The sequence below is a fragment of the Larimichthys crocea genome, unplaced genomic scaffold (assembly GCF_000972845.2).
Source record: "Larimichthys crocea isolate SSNF unplaced genomic scaffold, L_crocea_2.0 scaffold148, whole genome shotgun sequence".
Classification (NCBI taxonomy): Eukaryota; Metazoa; Chordata; class Actinopteri; family Sciaenidae; genus Larimichthys; species Larimichthys crocea.
The window spans coordinates 1523112-1534404 of record NW_020852030.1 but is presented as its reverse complement, the minus strand read 5'-3'; the positions used below and the strand labels follow the sequence as shown (position 1 = coordinate 1534404).

The 11293-nt window shown below is 42.7% G+C and overlaps 1 protein-coding gene across 2 annotated transcripts in view; it reads right to left on the bottom strand.

The window, feature by feature from the left end:
* Positions 1-269: 269 nt before the first annotated feature.
* The window catches only part of LOC104937449 (polymeric immunoglobulin receptor-like), a 38720-nt gene continuing 27696 nt past the window's right edge, over positions 270-11293 (bottom strand). The window contains exons 2-8 of one of the 2 annotated variants that reach the window (XM_027275606.1): positions 4793-5128; positions 3294-3623; positions 3062-3172; positions 2839-2937; positions 2037-2074; positions 1850-1945; positions 270-1218 (exon numbers count right to left, since the gene is read on the bottom strand). In XM_027275606.1, the coding sequence (XP_027131407.1) occupies positions 1066-1218; positions 1850-1945; positions 2037-2074; positions 2839-2937; positions 3062-3172; positions 3294-3623; positions 4793-5128 (1163 nt within the window). In that variant the 3' untranslated portion in view covers positions 270-1065. Of the gene's footprint in view, positions 1219-1849; positions 1946-2036; positions 2075-2838; positions 2938-3061; positions 3173-3293; positions 3624-4792; positions 5129-5645; positions 5753-11293 lie in introns of those variants that run through there. The other variant, XR_003461786.1, reaches the window with a different exon arrangement.

Below are 11293 nucleotides of genomic sequence, written 5' to 3'. Positions count from 1 at the left end.
GAGATTCCAAAAATATCTTCTATGACTTAATTAAGTATGACCTAAGAAATGCTGCTGTCAAAGTGTAATGCAATATATTATAATAGTATTCAGCTCCTGTATCTCCCTCTGCCATGACACTCTAATGCAATCAGTGCTTCCCCTGCTATTATTATCACTAACTCACACTTGCACAGACCTTCACTACTACACTACATACAAAACATGTGAAACTGTAGGAGTACAGTTGAAATGACTAGTGGATTAATCACTTGACAGAATGAATCAGCAACTATTTAATAATCATTTATTAAAAAGCAAAATAGTTCCAGCTTCATAAATTTACATTTGCTGCTCAGAATCAGGTTTGCACATGTTTTTACATACAGGGAATTTCCTTTGGTGTTTCCATGCACAACCACAAACATAATGTTATTATAAGATTATATATTATTAAAAATACATAACAGAAGCTTATAAACCTTTAATAATGCAATAATAACTGTAATAACATAACACATTTTACAAACATAATACATTAACATTAATAAAAGTACAGTTATTAACAAATTTAATAGACCACAGCCAATGTCAAGTTTATGCCACAGCTGCCCAAAATTAACAGCATTGGTAATTACCAAAATCATTTTTTGTTTCTGTAATGGTTCATACATCAGCATGTGGAAGATATTTAACAAAAATTATATAATTATCATTATTATCCATGAATTTTCAAATTAAAAGTAGTAAAGCACAATATTATTTCTTGATTAAGTTATATTATATAGTTATTTACTTTCATTCCTGAACAGAAGAATTAGTTTTAGTGGTTGAATGTTACGCAACCACATATTAAATTTGGGTATAAAAAGGTGAATTCAGTTTGAACTGAAAATGACAGGTCAGGTCAGGTGGTCTAATAAATTCTGTTCAAACAACACATTTGTGTTCATGTCCCTGAGGACAGAACCGTAACGTCCTATCACCTACTACATGAAAAAAATGACATGCTTCAGATTATTTACACAGTTAATTCAAACCAGCTTACTGTTGGTGACTGAGAGAGTAAATGTGGCAGCGTGGGAGCTAAGACACAGTAGAGTACACAGCATTCGCTTCTACCCGAGGCACAGAGTAGACAACATTATCCCTGTCACCACGGATGGCGCTGTTGGACGAGCCAGCGGTCCGGTTGGAAAAATTCAACTCAGAGTAGGTGAGTTTACTCGAGTTGTCAGCCTGGAAGAAAGAAAACAGAGAGAGGTCAAAGTTTCAGTGTGTTCTCAGTCTCCATGGTCAGTGACTCAATAACGTCATGCTTTAATGGTTTGATGTACTGTTGAAGTCAGGCGATGTAGTTTAAAGAGCAAGAAAGTCTGCATGTAAAGGACGTTGGGATGGATGGGAGACAGGAGACAGGACGTTCAACCAGGAGACTGATGTCTGTGCTAAAGTTTTGTTTGTTTTTTTATGATCTTTTCCTACACCTTAACACATAGTTTTTGTACCTAAACCTAACCGAAGTGCAACAGTTTCATGTTAACCATGCAAATTTTATTTTGAAAGTCTAACTGGATGCACATCCAGAAATGAAGCCTACAGTGTCTTGTTAAAGAAGGGGTTAAACCTTGGGGAAGAGGTGGGTCCAGCTGTGCCCCAATTTCACCTCTTCTCTAAAAAAGATTACCTGGATGACTGACGTCATGTTTTAGGGATGCAGTGGTCCTAGCTGTTGATGATGCTCCCCCTCTCTTGTTCATAACTCAATTATAGCCCGGTGTGATTTCACATTCAGTATCTTTTTCTAAACAGTTAAAGCTAAACTGTTTTCTGAGTCCAAAGTTGAAATAATTAAACATTTTTTTCTTACTGTATTTTGAGAACGGGCGTAGGTGTGAACTGAAGAGAGTTCCATAGGAGCTGTGTTCCCTCCGACCTCTCTGATGTCCTCGTACACTCGGTTGGTCTACAAGAGAAGAGGAGTTCGGTTCGTATAAATATCAGTGAGTTTCACAAACAGTTTTGATGCATGCATGTCCAAAATGTGCTAAACTCACTTCTGTGACAGACGCATACTCTGTTTCCATCCGAGGTTCTGAAAAACACGCCATTTAAAAATTTACAATCCACCGTTTAAAGATGGACTCAAAAGATTCAGTTTGTCCATAAAATCAAGTGATCAGCTGAACGGTGTCTCTGTCATTCGTACGTCTGTTCTCGCACTATGTAACTTTGGGCTCCGGGTCGGGAGAAGTACGTAACGCTTTACGGCACTAAGTCACACAGCAGCAACTATTTCACTGATTTTAAACTGAAAAAGATTTCAAGAAACCTCAGGACGAGCCAGAGAGAGAGAGAGTTTTCAGTAAGGGAGATGTGACTGCATCTTCAACCAATACCATGCCTGACTAGGCATAACCCTGAAAGAGACGGACAGACCTTCCACCACAGAAACCACAGGCGACAGTTCAGAGGGTGAGGTTAGCAAGTGGTTCAGTGCAAAGAATAGAAGATCTGAAAACATCTAGAGAAAGCAGACTGGCTGCTGAGAGATTTTATCTTATTAATGTATTTGTATTCTGTATTGAAGACCACTGGTGTAGACAGCTTACTAGCCTGCTATGTCACGATAAAGCCGTCTGTAATGGCTCAATCCCACGGCTGCAGCGTCATAGAGCCGTGCCTGGTGGATTCCAGGGGTAATAGTAAAGTTCCAGTTGCAACCACACCTTTAGCCTGAGCAGGAAGTTCTTTTAACTGTAACTGTGACCTGAAACATCTCATTTTTTAGTTAATTTGTCGATAAATGGGATTTTTCTGTGACAAACAGGAAGCGGTGTTTGTTGCCTGTTGCCTCACCCTTTGGTTCAGAAGACCTCTTCCTGCAGTATATCAGCACAGCCAGCGCTAACAGGACGACCATGACAGCCAGAGTCACACCTATGTACAGCCACACATCTGTGGTAGTTTGAGGAGAACAACGAGTTTACACTGATACAACTCAATGCTGACAGTCTGCTTACACATTTAAATTACAAATGCACAGGTGAACCTGTCGATCAAATACACTGTGTGGATGTACCTGGAGATGGTGTTGTCTCAGCCTGCTGCTGGTCAGACTGAGTGCTTGTCAGTGTGGAGGCTGATGGGACTGGTGTTGTGAAAGCCGGTGGAGGTTTTGAGGTGGTTGGATCTGCGAACAACAAAAACACAAAGAGACAAAAGATGCTGTGTCAGCTGAACTGTTCTTTAGAGACACAAACAAACTTTTACATTTTAATTTTTTCATTCTGCTTTAAGTAGAAACTCCCCACCTGTGACAATGATGTTGAACTTCCGGATGGGATCTAGTGATAAAGATATGTCCAGACCACACCGGTACAGTCCAGAGTCAGACTTGGTCAGCTGTGTGATGCCCACATACAGAGATCCTGCTGTAGAAGATCCTTTTATAAATTCAATGCTGTATCTGTCTTTCTGAACTCTGTCACCAGTTGTTTCAACAAGAATGTCTTTTTCTCTACATCCGTCCTTGCAGAAGTACTTCCTGTCTTCAGAGTTAGTAAAGGAGCATTCAACTACGATATTTCCTCCAGGTCTCTCATAGATGGTTGTTACTTCTTCTTCATTTCCATCCAGCATTGCTGTTGAAAAGATGAACAATCGACAGTAACTAAGTTGTAAAATTAGTACACGCCCCCGAGTGCAGGATGAGTCATCAACAACTTTTTATGGTTTATCAGAAAATGACAAACTCTGAAATACCATGAAGAATATTTTCATCAGTGTTGGTGCAGATAGTAAAGTACAGGTGACAGAAAAACACACAAACATCAGGTTTGACTTCATGGAGACTTTAAAGGTACAACATGTCAGATATTTACTGTATTAAATCATAAAATAAATATGCTGCCTTCAGAGATTAAGGAAACATGCTCTACTGAAGTACAAGCTTCTTGATGAAGAAATGTCAGATTGTGTCTGACCTAAGAAGCTCCAAATATTAGAGATGATTTAAAAGACCCCAAAAGTTGGTTTCAATCAAAAGATATCTCCACCGTCATCGTATCCCTCTTACTAATCTCATGGACACTGTAAGATTCTGTTGTGACAGACATCCTGACCCACAATGCATCGTGGAAAGTGACAAAGACGTTGTAAAAGTTAGCGACCTACCCGGAGCTGAGGCTGTTTTCTGGGACAGAGTTCACCGTAGTGTCAGTGTGGAGGACTGGGTAGGTAATGGTGACTTTTCCACGTATAAATTAATTGATCATGTCCCTCATAAAGTTTACGAAGACACTAACTAAATCACTTCAAGTAATCATCATCTGTAAACAGCAGGACCTACTCGGCTCTCACTGAGAAGGAGGCTGCTTTCTCGAGTAAGTGAGCCGTAGAGTTATTTTGCAGCACAGACTGAAGTCTTCAACAGACGTAGAAGCTGCATCATGAAATAAAACCTTGTTGCCTCATTTTGCCCTCATGGAGATTCAGTGTTTCAATCTGGTAACCTGTGTGAGCTTCAGTCTGGGGAGGGGGTGAGACGGCTTTCCAGTGTTCTGAATTCAGCTGCAGTGTCCATTTTTAACCACAAGGTATCAGTATTCTGCACAATCTTACATAATGTACCTCTAAAGGCCAAAACCACAACAGCTCAGTTATTTTCATATATTCTAGACATCACTCTCAGTCTTTGACTTACTTTCTCACTAATCCTGAGAACAGAACTGAATGAACTGATCTACAGTCAGCAACAAACAGTCAACTGTCAGTCAACAGAGAAAAATCATGAATTTGAGCAGAAACTCACCATCTACAACAATGATTTCAATCTGCTTGTATGATGATCGTGATGATCGTGTTGTACCCGAATCACACCGGTACAGTCCAGAGTCAGACTTGGTCAGCTGTGTGATGCCCACATACAGAGATCCTGCTGTAGAAGATCCTTTTATAAATTCAATGCTGTATCTGTCTTTCTGAACTCTGACACCAGTTGTTTCAACAAGAACGTCTTTTTCTTCACATCCGTCCTTGCAGAAGTACTTCCTGTCTCCAGAGTTAGTAAAGGAGCATTGAACTATGATATTTCCTCCAGGTCTCTCATAGATGGTTGTTACTTCTTCTTCATTTCCATCCAGCTTTGCTGTTGAAAAGAAGAACAATCCACAGTTAGCATCTTTAGTTCCTGTAAGAAATCACAATAATTCCTGTTTCAGGTCTGATCTACAGTCACACTTGGAGCTGCTCAGGTCAGATAGGGAGGTCTAAGAGACAACTGTTAAATCAATGATGTCACATTGAAAAAGTATGACACACATTGTACAACACACCCAAAGTCGTGTGTTTTCATCTCTCAGCTTCTGTCACTGACTAAAATATTATTTCAAACTATCTGCAGCAGCTGTCAGTCAACAGTGAATCAAAAAACAAAGAACAACTCACCATCTACAACAGTGATTTTAAACTGCTCGTATGATGATCGTGATGATCGTGTTGTACCTGAACCACACCGGTACAGTCCGGAGTCAGACTTGGTCAGCTGTGTGATGGTCACATACAGAAATCCTGCTCTGGATTTAATGCTGTATCTGCCACTCTGATGTTTGTAACCATTTGTTTCATGAGAACTCCTCTCTTTTTTTTTCATTGTCCTTGCAGACAGAACTTCCAGTTTCAGAATAAGAGCATTTAACTGTAACATCTTCTCCTTCATTCTTCCATAGACCAGTATAGGCATTGATGAGACCAGTGTTTTCATCCTGCAGAGCTGTTATAAAGATGAACAATCATTAGTTACTGTCTACACGTCCTGTAGATGCTGATCATTAACACAGATCCACAGAGTCACACTGGGAGCTGCCCAGTTCACACAGACTCGTGACTGCAAACATGGACAGAAAGTGAAAGTACTGTCTGCTTGCATCTTTGTCCTTTTCAGCTTTGGATTTTCTTCTCATGTTTTTTGGTCCTTTTTTTCTTTTACAGGATTATATATCTGTGCTGTCAACCAGGAGACACAACATATATCCCAGCACAAATTATAGACAGCAAACAGTAAAGGAGCAACAACAGAGCCAGAATGACGTGAAATATTGTCAGTTTAAAATGTTGCACTTAACGTGTCCGATTTAAATATTATAATCTTCATAACTCTGTTTTCATCACAACGATCAGTCTAAACACTTTTTCTTTGTTGTTGTGGCTACAAGTTTGCACAGGGTGTTTTATTTTGAAAATCTACAGGACACTATGCTGTTTCTGTTTTTAACTTCCAGCCAGCTCGATGTGCTTGTGCTTTCGTCACAGCTGGCTGCAGCATCTGTCAAACATGAAGAAACCACACGAGCTGCTTTGGGACACTTCTGAAACTCATCGTGGTGTTTCATGTGGGATCACAATCATGATTAGAAACCAACGTGAGCACTCCCTGACGTGCCGCGGCCGTGGCCTGTGGATTCGCAGTAACTGGAAGCATACGCCCGTGTATCAAGGCTAAAGTCTTTACATCTCTCCCACCTGTCTATTCAAATACAGCCCCTCCCTCCCCGTCTACACATTTGTCAGACAACCACAAACCACAAGAGTCAGAGATACTTTCATCATCTGTCTGTAGGATGTGATACATTCTTGTAAACATCGATGACGTACTTTAAAAATTTGCAACGCTACAACAGACTCCACACAGTCAGAGTGAAGCAGCAGAACACAAACTTAGTTCTGTAACTATACTAAACAACACAACAACTTCTTTTTCTTAATTAATACTCCTCACATTTAATAAACTGAAAAACATCTTTGGGATTTGGCAGGTGTCAAAGAAAACAAGCTATGGAAGCAGATTACTTGTGTGAAATTTTAACGGCAATTCTTACACCAATTTTCTGACATTTCACTGACAAACTGAGAAATCTTTGAATAAAAAGAACATGCAATCTGCAGACTGCTGGGAAGGAAAACCAAACGTAAAAACGTTTTGTTGGCTGTGTCTTAGACTTTTTAAAATGAAATGATTATTACTAAAAGTAAGTCTGAAAAGTTGTGCTGCTTTATTTCACGTCCTCAAACAATTTAAATACGTGCAGTTATTTAGAGGAAGTCCTGTGCTGACCTCTGGCTATTGGGTAAAGACTGTCCAGAAAACATTTCCTCTCAATCATAAGCAATACACATCACAAGTAAAAATGCTGTACTAACAAGACAGTGCATGAAATACTAGTGGATTGTACTCACAGAGGAAGAAGACGCATCCAAGGTGTGACGCCCGTTCATGATGACAAGGCGCTGAATGTTTCCTGTCGCCTCTCTTCCTTCTTAAGGTCAAACCAGGAACTTCTTCACTTCTTTAAATGATGGAGTCCCTCCTCTAAACACCGCACACAGCTCTACTCTCCTCCCTCCTCCATCAGTCTACTGCACACGACTGCCACCTTCAGTGTTATACTGTTTTTTTTGTAGTTGCCTCATTTGAACTTGCTCACTTCAGATATCGAAGTGTGCATTCACTAAAGTAAAATTTGCACCTTACAACTTCAACAATAAAATCACAAGTTTCACAGTATACAGACACTTGAAAACAAAATAGGGTGATTTTAATCACTCAAACTTCAAGACTGTACTCCCCAATTCTTTCGAAAGCCACTTTGGCATGTTTACACTACACATGGCGCCGCCCTCTATAACCGCGGACCACAAAAAAAAACACACACCCCTCCCCCACCCACCTCGGACAGTTCAAGATCACCTTTCTTTGCTTCCTCACCCCCAAATATTCACCCCTCATCAAACCGTGTCAGGCCATCCAGTGAGACCATCAAGGTGTGGCCAGCAGTAGACCGGACTCTGTACCCGGCAGGTTTCAACACACAGACTGGAGTACGTTTGCTTCTCAGCCACCTGTGGCTCACACTTGGACATTGACAATTATGCCTCCTCTGTTAGGACTACATCACCACCATCATTGATGACGTCACGACAGAGAAACAGATCACCACCACCCAACCGAAGCCATGGATGAACAAGGAGGTGCGGTCCTGCTGAAGGCCCGTAATGCTGCCTTCAGATCAGGGGATGCACCGGGCCTACAGCACATCCAGGGCAAACCTGAGGAGGGGCATCAAGAGGCCAAGGCACTGCTACAAGCTGAGGATAGAGGGTCACTTTTCCAACTATGACCCCCGACGATGTGGCAAGGCACACTCCAGGCCATCACACCGATACCAGCCACAGCAACCCCACCCCCCCCGCCGGATTGTCTCCTTCCTGAACGAGCTAAAACCACTTCTATGCTCGCTTTGAGAGCGACAACAGAGACACCGCCACCAAGACAAGCTCCCTGCAGACCCACCAGCCCCTCTCCTCTCCCCCACTGATGTCCACACGGCCACTGACGACCGAATCAAGGCAGCACCAGCTGCTGGACAGCCGGATCCCAGGACGTGTGATCAGCGCATGGCGGCAGCCCTGGTGATCTTTACGGAACATTGTCAACCCCTGTCCCCGAGCGCCAAGCACTAGTGTCCAACATGCTTTAAACAGCGACACACAACTCACCACTAGTGCAGTGCCAAAAACACCCACTCACAACACACCCACCCCAGCACGACACACCATGCCTCAACGACTACCGCCCCTGTAGCACTCACACCTTCATCATGAAGTGCTTCGCGGCGACTGGTCTGGCGCACCCTGAATGGACTCCCTCCCTCCCACACTGGATCCACATCAGTTTGCTTTACCGTAGCACAGGGAGCATGACGATGCAGTTCACAGCCACTGCACTCTGTGCTCTCACATCTGGGACAATAACCACTATGCACGTTGCTGTCATTGACTTTCAGCCTCAGCATTTCAACACGGTCATCCCCTCCAAGTTAATCACCAAACTTGGAGCCCCTGGCATCAACACCCCCTCTGCAACTGGATCATGGACTTTCTTGACCAACAGGCACCAAAACACGTGAGGTCAGGCCACATGCTCCACCACTGTCACACTCAAACACGGGTGTGCCACAAAGGCTTGTGCTGAGGGGGGGGGGGGGGGGGGGGCCCCTTCCTGTACTCCTCTTCACCCACACTGCAGACCTGTGCATGGATCCCACTCCATCATCAAGTTTGCAGGACGACACCACAGTGATTGGATCTCATCACAACACCGACGAGGGACAGACCGACACCAGCACGAGAGGTACAAGCACCTGACCACATGGTGCACCGACAATAAACTGCTCCTTAACACCAGCACGACCCCAAGGAGCTCATTGTTGACTTCAGGACGGAGAGAAGAAGCACGCATGACTCCATTCACTGAACGGACTTGGGGCGTCGAACGTGTCTCCACTTCACGTTCCTGGTGACCCACATTCAGAGGACCTGTCCTGGCTTACTACCAACAACCTCCAGCCTGTAAGAAACTCACCAGCGCCTCTTCTTCTGGGGACTCTGGAAGAACCATATGTCGTCAAACCCATCTGGTGACTTCTACCACTGCGTGATCGAGAGCATCCTAACAAAAAAAACAATGATTCAAACTTCTCGTATGATGATCGTGATGATTGTGTTGTACCTGAACCACACCGGTACAGTCCGGAGTCAGACTTGGTCAGCTTGTGATGGCACATACAGAAATTGTGTTTGGATTCAATGCGTATCTGCCACTCTGAGTTTGTCAAGATTTGTTTCAATGAAACGTCCTTTTCTTTACATGTTCCGGCAGAAGAACTTCCAGCTTCAGAATAAGAGCATTACGTAACACTTCTCCTTCAATCTTCCATAGACAGTATAGGCATTGATGAGACCAGTGTTTTCACCTGCAGAGCTGTTAAAAGATGAACAATCATTAGTTACTGTCTACACTCCTGTAAGATGCTGATCACATTAACACAGATCCACAGAGTCACACTGGGAGCTGCCCAGTTCAACCACAGACTGTGACTGACAAACATGGACAGAAAGTGAAAGTCACTGTCTTGTTTGACATCTTTGTCCTTTTCAGCTTTGGATTTTCTTCTCATGTTTTTTGGTCCTTTTTTCTTTTTACAGGATTAATATATCTGTGCTGTCAACCAGAGACACAAACATATATCCCAGCACAAATTATAGCAGAGCAAACAGTAAAGGAGCAACAACAGAGCCAGAATGACGTGAAATATTGTCAGTTTAAAATGTTGCACTTAACGTGTCCGATTTAAAATAATAACTTCATAACTCTGTTTTCATCACAACGATCAGTCTAAACACTTTCTTTGTTGTTGTGGCACAAGTTTGCACAGGGTGTTTTATTTTGAAAATCTACAGGACACTATGCTGTTTCTGTTTTTAACTTCCAGCCAGCTCGATGTGCTCTGTGCTGCTCGTCACAGCTGGGCTGCAGCACTGTCAAACATAGAAGAACCACAGAGCTGCTTTGGGACACTCGAAACTCATCGTGGTGTTTCATGTGGGATCACAATCATGACCTAGACCAACGTGAGAACTCCCTGAACGTGCCGCGGCCGTGGCCTGTGGAATTCAGCAGTAACCTGGAAGTACGCCGGTGTATCAAGGCTAAAGTCTTACCATGACAACCTGAGTTGGTTGCTGATGTCGTCTCTCTCCCTGAATTTCCTACTATCTCCCCACCTGTCTATCAAATACAGCCCCTCCCTCCCGTTTACACAACTTCCTCTTTCAGCACAGCTTATACTTATTAAATTACTTCACTGACTCATTGCGTCACTGACAGACTTCCTGTGTACTCTGTTTGCCGCTCTTTCTGCACAGAAATACATTTTAAAGACAACTGTGGTTGTCCAACTCTTTTTTCAGTATTGCTCTTTGGTTTTTGGTAATGCAGTAGAATTTTTCCACAGCAACAGCATTCAGACACAGGAGGAAAGGGACAATATGAATCTGTAGGTTAAGGGACGCGGTGTGAGAGCGTGTGAAAAGGGTTACTTGCATGGGTCTCATGGTAATTGCGTAAAGGTGGAAGCTTTGAACAGGCAGTCAACTTAACGCAGTAGAAAAGTCAGTAGCGAGCAACAAAGCCCAATGTAACGTGTTCTTTTGGGAATCTAATCTAATCTAATCTAAGGTTGTTCTAAAATAAAACAAAAGTTTAAACACACTTAAATGCCAGAGAATAAAAGTGGGTCTTTTTATGAAAGCAACTGCCCCCAGAAGGCTGATGCAGAGCATGTGGCCAGCAGTAGATCAGTTTGTCTTTTTGTCTTCTTTGTCACTTCTAAACATGCAGTGGTCCAGCCCCCTTTTAAAGAAACCCAACCCTTATCCTTCTGTTTGTAACCATTCCCAAAATTCTGTTCTTGTC